This window comes from Pundamilia nyererei, unplaced genomic scaffold, assembly GCF_000239375.1.
Source record: "Pundamilia nyererei isolate P.nyererei 1_Seehausen unplaced genomic scaffold, PunNye1.0 scaffold00031, whole genome shotgun sequence".
Taxonomy (NCBI): Eukaryota; Metazoa; Chordata; class Actinopteri; order Cichliformes; family Cichlidae; genus Pundamilia; species Pundamilia nyererei.
This window is the reverse complement of record NW_005187432.1, coordinates 1,753,674-1,772,794: the sequence shown is the minus strand read 5'-3', so window position 1 is coordinate 1,772,794 and position 19,121 is coordinate 1,753,674. Positions and strand designations below refer to the sequence as shown.

Genomic DNA, 19,121 nt, shown 5'->3' with positions numbered 1-19,121 from the left:
AATCGGTCAAAACAGGTAACACTTTAACATTGTATGATATGATCCCAGCTGAACAACAAACACTCGTTTCTTGTAACCTTTCTGGACTTAGTCTGGAGAAAAAAATCAGAACAAAGCGATCTCCATCCAGTCTATACACATGTTTGAATTTCAGAAGTCTACAGCTTAAGAGATAAGTGCTCACCTTAGTGGACCTATCCTCTTTTTACAGTGGTGGATGATTTCGCATTAATCATGGCTAAAGTTACTGAAGTCTATCTAATCCCGGTGAGCTTAAGCCTTCACACTGCTCTGGGCTCCATGTGTCATCAGTGAGAGCAGTTCTCTTCAACATGGTCATCTGAGACATGGTGATGAGAGCACAACAGCCCTGCCCATCTCGGAGGGAAAGCCAATCAGATAAAATCTGGCTTAATGCAGTATACCAAGATGGGGAATGACTGCTGGTGGAGCAGTGACATGGAATGAAACCAAGCTGGCTCAATGAGACTTTAATAGGCAGGACAAAATGTTTGCTGATGCAATCCTGCTGATCTTCACCTTAGTTCAGCTTGTATTGCTTTTTTTTATTTTATTATTATTATAAATAGTTAATGACTAATAAGAATTACCAGACAAATGGGGATTATTTTGAACCATGCAAAGCTACACCAGTTGGGAGCAAGAATAATACTGTGCTCATTGCCAGTTCTGTATGTCCACTTTTAAGACAACATTTGGAGATTGCAGTAGACTGACACCCCAGACTTGACTCTACATTTTCTACTTCTGTAGGAGCTTGAGCTTCAAGCATGCAGTGTATATTCTGTACACAGTAACTGATCTGCAGGACAGACATTAACACACTACAGTATTTTTTAAAAACTTCCCAGATGATTGGAAACATGAAGACTGTGGGCTGACATTCAGCGACAAACACAAGGCTTGAATATTTGCATTTACAATAAGGCTTTCTGTGTTTCTGCCCCTCATGAAAAACCGAGCGGCACAAGTTGTACAGCAGCTGGGCAGATGTGCAGTCGCGATGTGTCGACTTAATATTATAATGGCTTTGGGAGCTTTGTGTGCCAAACTTTAATATTGCATAAAAATTCTGTGGCTTGTAGTGTCAAAAAAACCAAAACCAAAACTTTCCCCCTTTCAAGTAAAGAAACTGAATCGCTGCATTTTATCTCCTATTCAGCACATTTCCACCTCTTAAACCGAGGCCCTTTGTTCAGCGAAGAGCAGCTCTGGGCATAAAGCATGTCCTCGCGTCTGTGAGAGCGATCACTAACCTATTAATGCATGCAGACGCTATTTCTACAAATAAGCTCTGCACCTGTCTGCTGTATAATAAAATAAATTACCTCTTCGTTCACAAACTGCTCTTAATGGCATTAAAATTCCCTCAATTTACATAACATAACACCTATTGCAACAGATTCCAAGCCTGCCTCAGTTTATTACTACACAAGTTCATATTTAATAAATATTATTGCTGTTCTCTTTGAACCTTTTAAAAGCGCTGCTATGGCACATTGAAAAGCGGCCAGGGGAATAAGAAGAGGAAGTGGAGGCCACACCAGAGACCATGAGCATGCCTGAAGACAGACGGCTGGTTCAGTTTACGTGGATCCACTGACTTTGGACATCATGACACTGGCATGATGGGAGACATAATGAGTTGATTTCACAGACTGCAGGTGAGCTCACACCTACAGTTTCCTTTGGTCCAACATTTGGTGTGAACTCACCCCTGAACGAATGCTGGGACTGACTTGTGTAATATTTAAAGACTTGGCCGTGTCTCTCACTGCACTCGTGCCTCCAGCAGGGCACTGGGAACCAGGTGCACCGGTGGTGAGTTACACCCGTTCAGGTACCGCAGCGAGTCGGCTCCCAGGTAGGCGAGCAGCAGTTCCGAGCGTCGGTGGAGCAGCTGGAGCACGTCGTCCGCCAAACTCTCCACCGAGCTGTAACGCACTTTATCCAGATCAAAGATGTCTTTCAGGAAGTGCAGCACCTGGTCCTGCAGGAGAAACAGGACTCATGAGTAACTCAAAATTCATCATTAAGGGTGCAGGAAGGTCGTCAAATGTCGTCCACGGGGGGGAACGAGTTAAGACTGGGAGGTTCAGATTATATAAGCTCTTTAGTTTTTTTCCTTTTCCCCTAATCATAATATGGTTTTTAAAATCAGGGGCAGATTTAAGGATCTCAGAATAGATATTACAATACAAAGAGTTTTAAAAGGCTGCTGACTCCCAGTCCTGCAAACATCCCAAATCTCAATAAACTTACACTTTTTTCACAACTACATTTACTTTTAGTTAAGTACAAAAACTTGTTTAAAAGCAGTGGTTGAACAAGATTAATTCTCATTTTCGTTCCAAATTTAGTCTAAATCTCATCCACTGACACAAAACAGTCCATGTTTAAAACAGGACACTTGCAGATGTTCCTCATGTTCTAACCTTGAAGAAGCAGCACAAATCGTGCAGGGAGCCCTTTGGCCCCAGGAAGCCCCACGCCAGGACAGGGCCGATCTGTTCACACACGGAGTAGAAATGGGCGATGAAGCCGTCGGACACCTGAGAGACAAACGGCACAGAGGCGTTCAGATCTACCTGCTCATTTCTGTATTTATAGAAATAAGTTATTTTAACCCTACATCACATTTCAGGTAAAGAGATATTTCCTCCAGCGCCACCCTCCTGTTACTGTGCATTTTAAAAGACCTCAGACTCGTACCTTCATGTGCTGCCTCTTCTGCTTCAGCACTGACCAACAGCTTGATGCCACCGCCTGTGAAACAAATACATGTCAGATTCAATGAAAACTCACTTGTGTTAACTGCTTTGCCTTTCATGTGTCTCAGTGGTATGTATACATATGCGGGTGCTATTTTGTAGTTTTACTCACTGTCTCCTTGAAGGAGCTGTTGAGCCAGCGGTTGTTGATCACGTTCTGGATGGAGATGGGTGGATTCTCCAGGTCCTCGAAGGAGTCCATCAGAATGAAATCCAGCACGATGTCGTAGAAGTTTAGATGCTTCACCTGGTGAAGAATGTCAAGCAAAGAGAAGAAAGGAAAAATGCTGTTCGTCCGATTTAAGTCGTGTTGGATCACAGGTCAGAGAATCACACTTACCCCCCGCGCGGCGAGTTCCAATTCTGTGTTTTCCCAGTGCTCTGTGTGCTCCAGGAAGGAAATCATCTCTTCAAACACTTCCTCAAATCTCTTTGGGCTCTGAAAACCGAACAACAACATGTGAGGCGGAGAACAGCCCATACATTTAGAAAAAAAAAAAGATAATTCTATTTTCTAAATCCGTTATCTGTATTTTCAGTTTTACCTTTTGTGCTTTGACTATAATGGAAGACAGTATTTTCTTTCCTGTGTCGGCCAGAAACGTCCAAGTTGTCCTGTCACACAAAATGAGCTGCAGACAAAACAAAATTCTTTAATTATTTTTAATTTTCAATACATAGTGAACAACAATCTACAGTTCGAAAATTACAACTGTGGTCTGGAATTCAATGAGCAGGAGGTCTGCAGTGTTTCTCTGGCTAATTCAACAGCAACACAGAAATACTATTGAGAATAAAGCCAAAATATCCAAACAGGCAATCAGGAAAAATGCCTTAATATTTTTAATTGGAGCATTTATCTTACCCTATTAATTCAAGTCAAGTCAAAGTTCTATAGCACATCTTAAACAACAGGTTATACAAAATAAACACTATACCGAATAACAACAGTAAACTATACACTAAAAATAATAAAAGTCATAAGAAATTAAATAAGACTGTTTGCATGATCAAAGCCAGGGTTACCCTGTCACCTTAGTTTCACCTAATAATCTGCCCAGTAGTTTGAGAGCACTGGTCTATTACACGTCTTATGAGCTGTGAGTATATTCTTTACGTTTTGTGAGTGTGAGCCTGGTTCTGCTGGTGATTTCTTCCTCTTAAAAGAGAGTTTTTCCTTCCCACTCTTACCGACTGCTTGCTCATGGTGGGGTTTGTCTGATTGTTGGGGTTTTCTTTGTACTGTACTACTATAGGGTCTTGACTAGAGATGGACCAATCCGATATTGGCCTAAATTACTGGATCGGGTATTGGAGAGAAATAAAAAATGTAATCCGATCCATTAAATATCACAACAGCACCTCACAAAACTTGCGACATAGCGTAACTCAGCTCATAACCGTAGCACGTCGGAGCAGTATGCGTCTCATGATAGAGCGGCTGTGTCATGCGAGACCTGTCAGCGGTCTGCTTGAGCATTTGGAGCCTCGCTACATGCTTCCAAACCGGCATTTAATCTCAGAGAAAGTTATCCCAGGGAAGTAAAGCAAGTGTGCAAGTTCATCTGAATGTTTGTAAAACATTCCCAGCGAATGCTGGGAGCGACTGCCTCTCATTCTCTCCCTCTCCTGCTGCTTCAATCATGAAACTGATCAATGATCAGCTGATCGGCTTTTCTGTCGCGACTCCCATGTCTCGTTAGTTTATCGCCCACTTTGCGCCAGAAAGAGGAAACCAGCGGCTGAACAACAGCAGCACGTTTAAGCTTGACAAGCTGTTGTTAGAATTTATTTAATATTACTTTCTACACCAGGATCCTTTTCTACGTAGCTGACGGCTGGTAACTGTGCAGGGGCGGGTCTAGCAAAGTTTTGCCAGGGGGGCAGGTAGGGCATTAACAGGGAAAAGGGGGCACAAAGAAATACTTTTCTTTCTTATTGTCATGTCTAGCTTTTAATAAATAATTATCTGAATCTTACAACCAAAGTTTTCATCTGATGTAAAATGTATAGATTTGATATAAATGCATTTTCTTTTACGTGTGTATTAAATTAAAGTTGATTACGTCAATTAAGCATTACGAGGCAGAGGGTGGTTCCCCATTTTTTCTTTTTTTTTTGTGTTCGGAGTTGGCGGCCCTATTAATTAGGTTGCTTAATATTTCCACTAAGTACTCTTTAAAATACCGGAATAGGGAGTATGCTGTAGGTTTAAGTTTATTAGATTGATCAGTATTGCTGATCTATGAAATATTTTGTATTTTTTGCATACAGGTATAACAGAATAGCTTTAGTTTTGTTTTGTTTTTTAAACCTGAGTATGAACTTATACAAAATGCAGCAAGATATTTAAAAAAAACAAAACATTTTATTGATTATAAAATACACTATATCGGATTTATATCGTATCGGCAGATATCCAAATTTATGATAGCAGCCATCTCTAGTCTTTACCTTACAACATAACTTGCCTTGGGGCGACTGTTGTGTGAAATAAAACTGAACTGAATTAAGCACAACAGATCAGATAACATAAAGCTACCTGACCCTTTTTTCCCCTCCTTCAGCAAACATCCACATCAGGCAAACTCAGCCACAATATTCTAGTTTTACTGTTGTGCATCAGAAGTGGCGACTATCATTCATCTTAGCATACAGTCTTTGGTGAGCACCATCTTACTGAACCGTACCTGCCACGCCTGCCGCACACAGTGCAGCTTAGCCAGGAAATCCAAGTCCCCGAGACACTCCAGCATCTCAGTTCTGAGAGTGAAAATCAAGAGAAACCTCTCATTTAACTGCCAGCAGACGATCGGGAGAACAAAATAAGAAAGTTCATGCTGTCATGCCATCAAATTTCACAGTGGGACGATCACAACGCTGTACAAGTTTCCCTGACTGTCTTCTATACGACGTGTGTTAATGTCTGATTACCGCAGCACTCTGCAGGAGATACTGCCATCCTCAGCCATCTTCAGCGCCTCCTCATACAAAGGGTGATGTCCCAGAGTGAACACACTCCTCAGCTCTCTGTGCTCGGACATCTGAGGTGGAGACAGATAGCAAAGGCATTATGGACTGAACAATGAAGGGTACATAAGATGTTGTTATTCACAATGTTTTATTGTCTGCATGAAACCAAAAACAAGAAATGGTGAAATAAAAACATCATTTTTATTAAGAATTATTGTTTAAAAAAATAATATTAATGCATAAACTTTGCCCAGGCCAGAAAAAAAACAAAAAAAAACGCTGCTAATAATTTAATTGCCATTTCTAAAAGGATGTTTAACACACAATCCTTGTAAAGCATCGTTATCTTTCTGCAGGGAGGACGTTAAAGTCATTGGTGTGTAAACTTAGCTTGTGCACTCTGTAAACACACCACCAGTGATTCTTAGGAACCAGTTTATTTTAGTGATATGTGGGTCAAGTGCGCCAGTAGCACCTTGAGCCCCCACTGAGACTTAATGAGTAAAGGCGATAAACAGAGAACTGGTAAACACCGGGTGGTGAACCCAGAGGAAGAGCAAAGCTTCCTGAGTCAAACTCCTGCTGCGAATCAGTCGGAGCTTTAAAGGTTCAGACAGTTTTAGTTTAAGACCTTTCCTGATTTCACCTCCTCTCCTCGTGCTTTGTTCCCAAACCACATGGCTGTGAACAAAGTGCTGTGGTTAACTAACCGAAGCAGGATCTCCTGATTTGTGGCAAGTCGTGTATGTTTTTCATGTTTTACAAAGGTGGTGAAAAACTTCTGAATAGAAATAAACCAATTCAGAATTTATATAAACAAAAACATATGTTTGAATCACTCCTTCCTGCTTTTTTGTTCTTTAAAATGAAGGAAATGTAAATTTGAAAGAAATCCAAATGAGATTTGTTTTTTACTGAACCAAAAGTAATTTTTTTTTAAATGCTGTATTTTTAAAAAAAAAATGTATACTTTTCCTTGCAACCAAAAGAAAAATATCAAGACTGCTTTATTTTTTTACCCTTTACACTAAACAACTGACAAAAAAAAAAAAGCACTGTAGAAGAACTCCAGAGGTGTTAATGGGAGGATTTGGTGCTTCTGTTACCTCAGCTGCAGACACAAACGAGTCAGTGGAGGCGATGCTGATGCTGTCCCTCAGACAGGCGTCATCTAACTCTTCTCTGGACAAAATGTCTGCCACTGTGTAAGGGAAACAGAATAGGAATCGCCACACATATATTTACAATTTAAAAAAAAAAAAAGAAAAAAAAGAAAAAGTCCTCCAGCACACCTGCTCACACACACAAAATTATATATGCGCACTGGCTTCCTGCTTTGCTTCACGCTGTCTTTTACTGCTGTGCCTATTTTTCTGTGTTGGACAAGAAGAACTGCATAATGCTTCAGTGACTCACCCTGGCTGCTGCTGTGGGATGAGGGCTCTGACATCCCCAACACTCCCTCAAACTCCTCCTGGAGGCGGTAAGCCCTGTGCAGCAGAGCCTTCAGCCTGTGGATGAACTCTGCGCTGATGACGTCCTGAACACACAAACAATCAAAGAAACTTGACTCCTAACAATGTAAAGATTTGTCTTAATTTCGGTAGGGATAACCGAGTTCTCAGGCGCACTAGATAAGAGTTGTGCAAACCATCAGGTTTAAGCTGCTGGTTTGAGACTTAAAAAATATCAGATTCTTGAAAATTTGTTCAGTAGACCAAATGTAAAATGTAGAAAATAGCATTTTTTCTTATTTTAAAAGAGTATTTGCAGCTCTTTCTTGGGAATCTCATGTGACCTCATTTCTAAGTAGCTTTAAAAACGCATTCGATCGTACTGGCTTTCCTTGACACAAGTCAAAGCTGCAGCCCGAGCTGTGTTTGGGTGCAGGCTTAACTACTGATTCAAAACCCCTCCAATCTCGTTAGAGACCCAATTAGTGTGCTGTTATGCAATCCAAACTCTGACACACAGGTGGGCTGTCAGTGCTGGTTATTCCGGTAGTTAGCGACCTGTAGTCTCATCTGCATTGTGTCTGTGGGCAGCATGATCTCTAAAACTCTACCTTCCTCTGGTATTAAAGAACAGAGCACAGAAAATATTGGTGGGATGTGAATCAATACATCTACTGTTTGGTATCAGACAGATGTTATGCAACCGTTTTCTTTTTTGAGAAAGAAAACACATATGAGCTATTTGCATGTTGCGCCAAAAGAGGTATTTTATGGCAATTCTACAAAAGTCATTTTAAAAATGAAGAGCCCACTTATTTTACTGGTTTACTTTTTCCAAAGGATGTCTGGACTCTCACTAACTGATCTGTACTGTGTCAGAGCATGGAGGTTAATCAAAGTTAACCTCCTTCCACTAGGTTGATCGCTACATTCTGCGCTATGACATGATGACGTGGCATGATCACCAACTACGCTCAAGCACACAACTCCAACGCTTCCTCAACTCCATGGAAAACTGCTGTCTTTCTGAACAAATCTATGAGGCATGATTGAGATCGGGGCTTCTAAAAATGCTCCAATTAATCCACAGCATGCATAAAATTATGAACCTAGTTGTGCTCTCCAAGAGGACCTTTCAAGCTGTGCTGTAAATGCATGTAAGAAAGAGCAAGGGAGCTTAAAAGAGCTGAGATGGCGAAACAAACTGAAGCATACTTGGGCCTCGTTAAGATCAATGTGAGAGCAGGCCGGATGCAGAAGTGAGGAAGAGTGATGGTACAAGAGGATTTAACTCAGACTCTTCTTAGGTGAAGCGTTTAAGGCACGGCCAAAGGAGGAGATTATGTCTCTCTCAGCTGGTTTGGGAAAAACCTCTGTGCTCATAGGGAGGTCTGGGGGATTTCTGCGAAATGGACCCAAATGGATGGTTGGACCTCTTTTCTACTCAGTCATAGTTATGTAATCAGTCAAAGTATCAGTAGAATAATTCTTCTGAATTAGGGGGAAATTTTGGTCTCAGTAATTTGCACCACACCTGTTGTGTACACATGTCAACAACATACATCTTGATACCATTTGCACTCAGACTGTGCTTCTCTTGTTTTGGCTACAGTCTACAATAAGACTTGTATGGAGTGTTTGTCTCACCTCCATGCTCTGCTCAGCAATGGTGTCTCCAGCTCCAATTTTGACTGAGGCACAGCTCGCATCGTCCTCAGCATGCCTGCTCCTGAATGTCAGCGCCTCCTCCCACCGCCGCAGGGCCTCCTCGAATAAATCCATACCTGAGAGAAACACACACAGACTGAGTCTCCGAAAACAATCAATGACTCAGCACCTCCAATTTTAAACACTGCAACCCACCAAAAACTATTGCAGTACATTCAAACAGTATTACTGGATACTGGTACATAGTACACAGAGGTTTCTTTACCCATTAGGTACAGGTTCTCAGGTGTGGTGACAGGTAGGTTGAGCACACTGCAACTGTCAGCATCCTCCACTCCGTCCCAACAGGTGGAGTCATTTGCACAGGTACTGCTGCTGGATGAGTTCAAGCTTTTTACCTGCACAAAAACACAAAAGCAGAACAAAGTCGAACAAACATCAACAAGTTTTACTAATACAAGACTGGAAATGATGAAATTAAACAGACATTACATTAATTTAATGTGTTTTTGGTTACAAAGATAATGATCCTACATAGGCACCACCTAAAAAGAACACATCATTAGTAAATACTGTTTACAGCATCTAATACTTAAAGGTTCACCGTATAATTTAAGGTTCCCTGTTCTTCTGAACATGAGACAAACGACACTCAGTTTTTTTTCCTGTTTTTTCACCAAGTTAATGAAAAAATGAAGACAGACCCCACTTAACTTCTGCTTTTATTATTAATGCCCACTAAGGGTTATTTAATCCTGAGTGATGATATGCCTGTCAGATCCTGAAGCTTACTCAAAGAATAAACTTAAACTTTATTTTCAGTGGTTGCTTTAGTACTCCTGCATGTTATTTTTTAAGGAATAAAGAAATCATCACGAGTCCTAAAGGCAGTAAATATTCACCACCTCTGGTTTGTGGATTTTAGGAGTATATGAACAAAAACATGTCAGACACAAAACATAAACAAGTTAAGTTTTCTTCTTTAATTTCAAAGCTTTCCAGGTAGTATCACATAAATATTTTTGCATCATGTCTCCTGGTTATGTCATTTCAGATAAAATTTATCTTTAAATGCAGTCTAAACACACTCCGTGCTCTTATCTTACCGAAGCCAGGCTCATGACAGATCCAGACAACTTCCTGTAACCTCCTGCAATGAGAACCAGATCAGAGGAGTAGCCATTCTTGGAGTTGAGGGAGAGCGTGATGTTTTGGCTCGTATTATCTGAGAAGATAAAGATGAGAGTTCAGAGATGAGGTTTCACAGAAAGATCCGACTATAATACCAGGATTACACAGTGGACATGTCAAATTTAACATCTGGGTAACTTTTTCTGGAAAGCCTCCATGGTATTTTAATAATTAACTTTGCTGAAGCCGTTTTTTGCCAATTTGATTCAAACACAGCAAACAAAGGTGTGCTTTGATTTACACACAGTGATACAGTGAAAGTCCGAGTGGGGACAAAGGTGGAGAAAAGGCATCAGACAGGCAGCTCGTTGAGAAACGCCTGTTCAAAAGGTCTTTGCAAGAGAAATAGATGTGGCAGCAAATACTCAGCTGACTGTGAATGCCAACAATCCAGATATCAGATAGATGCCAACATTTAATTTAACTTTCGTGCTACAATAAACAGAGCTGAGGGTAACAGACCCATTGCTAAACAATCAAGCAGGTAGCTTATAGTTACTAAAGAAAATAAAAATCAATGCATCCTAGTTTTTCCACAATATTTTACTTCATGCTATAAATGGGGAATAAACACCCTGAAGCCTCTCTCTGTGCTCATATAGCACAGAAGCAGCTCCGCCATTCTTTCTGTGCCACTGCACAAATTAATGTATCAGCCCAACCAACTTCTCTGTCAGAAACCCAGCACGAGTGTTAGGTTAGCGGATGTTCCCAGAATGAAATCAGGTTTGCAAAGATCCTCCTGTCATTGTTAAAACCTCTGTAAACATTTTCCCTTTATTAAACCTAAAACTACTTTTGGCTGCTCGCTCATTCAAAACAGGCTGGCCACAGCAGATAAGTCTGCATGTTTGATTTGGAAACGTTTTCCTCCTCCCAGGACCAAACCCGGGATCATTAGCGTCTTGGGTGATGCTGTAAAGCTATACACTATGGACCCACTAAATCTATTGTATCAAAAAGAAAGGAAATGCTCTCTTAAACTGCTCAGCTGACTTCCCTTAATTCATCGTTTCTTTTAAGTTCTCTTTAGGACTCTAATCTTCCTGGAGGAGATTAAATGAGTTAAACCATTTATCTAGAGCCTGCCTTTTCAAAGTTCAAAGTAATACAGGAGTGGCCTCGCACGTCAGTCTTGTTACATCACACACCAGTAACTGGGCTGACACTAAATGGAGATCACAGGCCAGTGAGCTGCTGGTTGAAGAGGAAAGAATTAAATCAGTGTGAGGAGATCTTACCATTCTCTCCTGCGGCTGGGGGGTGAAACTCTAAACCAGCCTGCTCCCAGTGCTGTGGATGAACCTTCTTTCTGCCCTTCCTCCTCTGGAAGCGTCGAGCGAGGAAGAGGAGGGAGACAGCACCAAAGGCAGTGGCAACTACCAGTTTCTTGGTGTCTGTGCTGACGCTCACCTGGAGAAAAGAAAGAGAAGAAGAGCATCAACTTAGATTTTCATACACCCCAAATGTTTTTATTCTGTATGTTGTCAATATATGCACTGCATCACATGCAGATTTTAATGATTTAAAGTCTGTTTTCCGGCAGCTTTTCATCCTGTACTTTGTAAAAGAATCATAACCTTTTTTGTGAGCAAACAGATTAAAAATGAATCGACACATACCGAGGACCTCTTTATATACAACACGGGGACAAAAGCCTTTTCTAGAATAGAATAGAATTCAACTTTATTGTCATTGCACGTCACAAGTACAAGGCAACGAAATGCAGTTTGCATCCATCCATCAGTGCTTTAGCCATGATATAGATATATTACAAAATATATATTAGCAATAATATATTTATGTAGATATTACAGAAATGGGTCTGTTATAGGTATGAGGGTACAAAAATGGGTATGTTACAATGTACACGGTATGAAAGTATATTATGAATATGCTATAACTATACAAGCTATGTAGAGGCTATGAACAGGATATAAATATAAATATGAAACTATACAGAAATATGCAAGTTGTAAGCAGTTGTAGAATTATAATTATCGTATTGTACAGAATGATTGTTTATACAGAATCATACAGTAGTGCAGTTTAAGATAAGTGAAATATGTGGCGACTTTCTACAGAAGCTATAAAGTGCTAGTGGTTGTGTGTATGTTCAGTAGGGCTGCCACAAACGATTATTTTGATAGTCAACTAGTCACCGATTATTTTTGCGATTAGTAGACTAATCAGATCATGCATCCATTGAGCGTAAAACGTACAGCTTATTGCACCAGCATGCATCTGCTCTTATATAACTATCATTAGCTTACAGCTTTAAGTGTTTAAGGTATGTGCTAACTAAAAATAAAAACAAGCTTATTAAATTTTAATGACATTGAGATTGTTTCGATGGAGTTTAATAAACTCAGCCGTCTGCTCCTTGCTATCTAAAATATAACAGGACACCATAGTATATTCTCGAGCATCTCACACTTCTGATAATCAGTTGTGTGTTTGACGTTTATTCAGCTGTGTAAAAACTATAACTTTAATCTCAGCCAAACCGATTTACTCAGGAACAAATAAAATACTGAAAAAAGCCAAACAATAACATTTTTTAAGTTATCTAAGTTACTTATATATCATGTTTAACCTGAGTAGCGAAAGACCTTGGTGGGTTTGAAAACGATTTGCCAGGAGTCCGGTGTTCTCACCGGCTCTAGTGAGCCTTGAACCCCGGCTAGCTATCGAGCTAGTGGGTACCAGACATCTCCGAAAATGTCGGAGCGCTTTTGAAAATATGTGGTGTCTTGATAAACTGAGCAGATATTTGAGGTTTACACCGCTACATTCCCGCCTGAAAATATGTTAAACGTTTATTTTGTGACCCAGAAAGAATAATAAGAGTAACATTAAAACTAACTAGTTGCTGCCATTGTTAGAAACTGAGCAGGGCCGCGATGGGCCGCGCTATGAATTCTGGGACACAGTCTTCTTCTTCGGGGTTTAACGGCAGCTGGCATCCTTGTACATGCAGTGCTGCCATCTTCTGTTTCAGTCCGTTATTACACTCTTAAATCCTACTACTTATTCCTGCGTCTTTTGGGATCTTACAAAGCTTCAAACAACGACTATTAAATTAGTCGTAGACGATTTTGATAGTCGACGTAATCGTGACTAGTCGACGTAATCGTGACTAGTCGACGTAATCGTGGCAGCCCTAATGTTCAGTCCATTATTTTAATGTGGGTCAGATGTCAGGAGGCAGAAGAACATAAACAAAGAAAAATACAAAAACAAAGATGAATAAATAGACAAAATAATTATGAAATGATGCAAGGGATAGATTAGTTTGCTGCGGATGCTCCATTTTTAGTCCTGTTTCAACTGATAGATTTCCCTCCTTTGTTTTCATGAATACAACCCTGCCCATTATTAGCAGATGGCACTGTGTTATAATTTTGTTATAGACAACTTTATCTTAAAGTATCATATACACAATAAAATGTCAAAAGTATATAAAAAAAAAAAGTGAAAACATATTTTCCCCTCTACAGTAAGAAGATCAGGTCTAACAGTCATGCTGACATTTCTGACAATCAGTCAGGAGAACGAGATAAAACAAACAGACACCGTGCAAAAACATCAAAACACACCCAACAACACCATGCCAAACCGAAAGCAACCAGGTGCCTTTCATACACTACGCCCTACGGGTAAAACTGCCCTTTAGAAATAACAGAGTGCGTCACGGGTGTTACAATTCTAAAACCACGACAAATGTCCACAATATCATGTCTCGGTTCCACTTTCCTGTACTTCCCACGTGTAGCTGTTCATGTCCAGTTAAAGCAAGGCAGTGCGATGTTTAAAGAGTGTTCAGTTAATGAATTTTTTGGAATATACAATGAATAGTTTATTTTTTAATGAAGTATATTGTTTTTCTTCAAAATTAAATCAAGATAACATTACTAAGCCTGCGGTGAAAATACATTTTTCCCCTTTGTTTTTCGCCTCTGTCAGTGTGCCCCAGGGTGGCTGTGGATACAATATAGCTTGCCATCACCAGTGTGTGAATGGGTGGATGACTGGATGTGTAAAGCGCTTTGGGGTCCTTAGGGACTAGTGAAGCGCTATATAAATACAGGCCATTTACCATTTAATCATTCTCATAAAGACACACCAAACCAAACAGTTGAACAGCCTTAAAAAACCCCCAACAAACATAAAACTTAAAGATGGAATACTGATCCCAACATCTAAAAATTGATCCCAAGTTTCTTTGTGCGTTTCAACAGTCACAATAATATTATAGGGCTGTAAGAAAAAAATAATTTGAATGAAATTATAACTCTGGCTTGCAGAAATGATTAAAAAAAAGATGATAGAGATAAACGATAATTTTCTGTTTTTCAATGTTGTTCTTGTTCTGTTTTTTTTTTTTAGCCCCCCAAATACGTACTACTAAATAAATAACCAATCCATTGACCATTTCTACTTTCTCAATCATCCTTGATTTAATGAAAGTTCAAGGAAACCCTCTGTTAGCCATTTTTTAAGTTAAATAAATCCAAAATGTTTCCAAAGATTAGTACATTTTTCTGACCAAGTACTGCCCAAGGTAATCGGCGTTATAATTTTTGCCATAATCTTATAGCATTAAACAACTTGTGAAAGATGGAAAGGAAGGAGCTGCATTCAGTGCAACACTTGTCTGCCCGATGAAAAGTTAACTGAGGACGCATGCCTCAAAGTCTAACGGATACTGAGGTAATATGAGGCAGCGCAGACGACCCGCCATCCGCCTGTCACATAAATGTTAAATAATCAATTTCAGATAGTGTTTGTAGCCCTCTCCGTTTATATTTAGACACACAGACGTAGCTGCTGCAAATTCTCAACAACTCAGTAGGTATGACAACAGCCATAATATTGACTTTTTAAAAGGTCACTAAATGGACTGGGATGACTGAATAGTGCTGCCAGTGCTTGTACAAGCTGTATTCATAACCGCTGCCATCACGTGTCAGGCATGTTCCAACCAGAATATTCTAATCATATCAGATCTGCTACGTGACTCAGGCCACACAAACACTGTCACCTTCTTCATAAACAAAATAACATGTGTTTATGTGGGTAAATGAAGAGAAATACCAGACATTCAACACCCTACAGCCACAAGGACCAAGAAAGAAAGTGAAACTGGGGGGAAAAACACCTAAAATACTGACATGCAAACTACTACTTCACATTTTTGTAAATGTAACAGAAGTCATTCTTAACTTGTTTAAGGAGTTTTGCATAAATTGTTTTTATAAGAACTTTCAGTTCAGGAAAAGAAGCTTGCATGAGCTTCTTAGAGTTTAAAACCAGCATGCTTTGAAACACATTTTCTAGAAAACTGGCCGAGCTGCTCAGTATCTCTCCATCACACGAAGCCTTTAGCTGAACAACTAAACTGCTCAAACAGGTGGTAGACGTTCACATGTAAACAGATACAGCTGCTGGCTCATCTCATCAGGTTTTAAAGGAAAATGATAAACGAGGCATTTCCAAATCGTCTCACAGTGTGTTCCTCTTAATAGAAATATTTCTTACTACACTAATCAATTAAATCAACAAAAAAAAGAGTGGCAATATAGGTCAAAAGAAAGTGAATAGTCTATATATAGTTCCAATATGAAGGGTCTAATATGAAGTGAATAAATAATTCATTCTTGTAAACCATGCAGTGTGGATATTCTGATAGCTGCTAGGAGCACGTTGAAAAGCATCCTCACCTGTGTCAGGGAGCTGTAGACGGACAGCGGCAAGTCAACCATACGCAGAGCTGCAGTCCTCATGGACAGCTGTGAGCTCGTGAGGGTCTCATGTGTCATTGTGACGCTCTGCCCATGACTTGGCAGCTCCCTTATCCTCGACACCGCTCTGTGCAAGCTGAAGAGGATGACATTAAGGGATTTAACCTTGGAAGCTCAGGAAGGGGATATAATGACACTAATACACAAAGCTGTTGGTATTCTGTATGTACTGCTAGGAATACCTTGCTTAAAGTGAGTGAGCAGCCAGTTTTAACGGCATAATATATAATTAAAAGTCAGGGGAAAAAAGCCTGATAACATGCAAACTTTCATTCTTAAACATCACACACTAGAGGATTGCCATGAAAGAAAAGCCTGTAAAATGTATCAGATGCAGTGGTGTCGGTTAATTAAAACAAAACAAGTCCGACCCTCTCAGAATCAGCTCATTCTTTGTACATGTAGCCATGGAAAATTACTTTATCTTCATACTATAAATATTTTCTGAGTTAGGAGCCTTCACAACATGAGTGCAACAGACCGAAACATGAAATTCTCAGGGTTGAAAAACACCTTTTAAGCTTGGTTAAAAACAACCACCAAATCACTTTTACACAGAGTCAAATTGTCACAATTTGGAGTACTGAGAAGTTGAATTTGTGTACTTTTGCTGTTGAAACCATGAAATATCCCATGACACCGAAGCTATAATTTGTTGATTTTGGCTTTTGAGTGTGCACTTTGGCTGGGTGCAAAACTGATTCTCTTACAGCTTTTAAAAAGCTGAGAAAGTGTTTCTAAACCTAGAAAGCTTCATGTGTTTAGCTCTTGTACTTAATAAGTTATAAGGGCTAAATTCATGGATTTTTAAAATCAACCCCGTTTACTTTGAGGACTGTAACAATTTTAATAGAACTGAGGTAAAAAAATGAAAAATGTTTGTATTACTTAATTAAATATGCACACTTCCATCTAACAGCCAAGTCCAAGTCTGCACAAGACACTCACAGCTGGACGATCCAGCCATTTAAAGCCAAGCCTGAGCCTCACACAGTGCTCGTTGTTAGTCGTAGATGTTTAAAGTTTGCTTGTGTAAGGGTTATGATGTTTGTCAGAAGTATGAGAGTCTGAGAGCCTGAAACTGCAATAACAGAGGTTCAGTTCATTTTTATTTCAAACATATACATTCACCAACATTTCATAAAATCTTTCCATGCAGTTGTTTGGAAAGGAGTAGGCAGAAGTATATACTTATTTCGCCCTACCCCCTCAGGTTTACATCCTCATCATATAAATTTGAACGACAAAAACGTATACAATGCCTTCAACTTAGAACATAACATTACAAAAAATATTTTCTCATGTTCAACTAAAACTATATTTAGATTTGCTAATTTGCAGAAGAAAATAAACATCAGTTTTAAACATCAGGTAAAAAACCCTTGTGATTTTCTCAAAAAAAACCAAAAAAAAAAAAAAAACAACAACCCATAACTTTTAAAAAGTCTAGGTAAGCAAAGGAAAACTCTTTAGTGTTATATAGTTTTAACATAAAAACCCTTCGGACTCCACATTAATAAGAGTCCTTACGGATTTTTGTTTTTATTTTAACTAATTACTGCTTTATTTCTCATCTATTCTGAATCGATTTGCGTATTTTTATATTCATTATGATATTATTTTAAATGTTAACGGATTTTATCTTCCTCTTCAGTAAGTTCAGTAAGCAAACAGACACATGAGATCCCCCCCCCCACCTCTCCTGGAGCATCTAAAGTGTTTTCACTGGGGCAAAACGTTGACACCGGTATGGATAATCACATAAGCACATGGTTAAGAAACGCCAACCCGAAGAGCTAACGGCTAACAAGGCTAATAAGGCTACCGGGGTTAGCTAAATCTAGCTGAAACCAGCTGAAAATAAACACTGTGACAGACAAACTCGAGCTCATCTCTTAGCTGAATGGGACAACATGAAAGCATACATGAATTCAGCGGTACCTTTTTAATATTCCTCCGCAGACACAGCTCCACTGTTTCACTTGGTCCTCGGGCTGACCTCGGCAGCCGCACAGTGAAGGACTCCAGCACCAGCCTGGATTTTCAAAATAAAAGCATGTTCGCGCTCAACGTGACTGTGGGCTCCTTGCGCCCTCTTACGGTGTGCCCGTATACACTACAGATTACTACATATATCTATCAGAAATATTAACAGAAATATCAAGACAAAGTTTTACAATAAAGAAAATAAGAAAAATAATGAGGAAAACAAAGAATCAAACGTTAATTTAAAAAAAAGTGTGATTTTAATCTTTACAAAATGTACTGCATTTTAAGCCGTGATGGACAAAGTTTCCCAATATTCATGTTTTAAAGTCATTCAAACAAAATTAATTAGTAATCGATAAACATGAACATTTTCTTCTTCTTCTTGCTGCTCCCTTCAGGTGTCACCACAGTGGATCAGTCTGCCTCCATCTCATTCTATCCCCTGTATGGTCTTCTGTCACACCAACCCTCTACAACTACAAAACTTCCTCTTTTTTGCCTGCCTGGCAGCTCCATGTTCAACATCCTCTTTTTAATGTATCCACTATATTATATATAGAAAGGAAAAGTTGTGCCTTTCAAAGTCATCTATCAAAGGAATAAATGGAACAATGAATAAATGAAAAAACTAAAGAATGATTGTCACTGAAATTAGATAAGAAACACTACCAGACCACGACACAAAAAATCAGCCTGTTGTTCCAGGTCCTGCACAGCTGCTCCTCATCAAGAAGTGTGGTGGTTGTCTGTGAGGAGGAAAGAATTGTTACTAGGAGCAAATAAAGTCTACTGTTGAGGAAAACTTAAGCAAATGTGTGTGCAAAGTCTAAAGGTAAAGGTTGGTGCAAAGAAGTTGCTGCTAAGACATGATTACTCACCTGTCTTTTCTGTGTCCTCTCCAGGGTGTTTGGGCAAATGTTTCCCTGGGATCCGGACACTATTTAAAGGTTGTAGGAGAGGCCATGGATTAAAGGAGTGTGTTTTTGGTCTTCCTCACTGTAAATCCAGCCGCAAAAGGCCGCCTTATCACACAGACTTGGGATCATAGATAGAACTTTGGGGCTGATGCCATCAGAAAAAGCAGCCTTGCTCTGGTTTAGTTTCTCCAAATGTCTCTTAACTTGTTGATTAATTTATTCTTAATGTATTATTTTCTTTGGTATGTGTTTAATCTTTTTTATTTTTATTTTTTAAGAAATCTGTTCTCATTCATAATATGCTGTGTGAAACGTGGTGGTATAATAACTCTC

General features: G+C 39.5%; 1 protein-coding gene across 1 annotated transcript; it reads right to left on the bottom strand.

Moving 5' to 3' along the window:
• Positions 1-641: 641 nt before the first annotated feature.
• miga1 (mitoguardin 1) lies at positions 642-17,939 on the bottom strand. Its single transcript, XM_013909806.1, has 16 exons — positions 17,824-17,939; positions 15,802-15,958; positions 11,320-11,491; positions 9,994-10,112; positions 9,153-9,285; positions 8,867-9,003; positions 7,182-7,305; positions 6,872-6,966; positions 5,727-5,836; positions 5,483-5,555; positions 3,338-3,424; positions 3,133-3,231; positions 2,905-3,039; positions 2,734-2,787; positions 2,457-2,573; positions 642-2,011 (listed from the first exon to the last, which is right to left on the bottom strand). The coding sequence occupies exons 2-16, from the start codon at positions 15,898-15,900 to the stop codon at positions 1,793-1,795; spliced, it is 1,773 nt and encodes a 590-aa protein (XP_013765260.1). The 5' UTR covers positions 15,901-15,958; positions 17,824-17,939; the 3' UTR covers positions 642-1,792.
• Between the last annotated feature and the right edge of the window lie 1,182 nt (positions 17,940-19,121).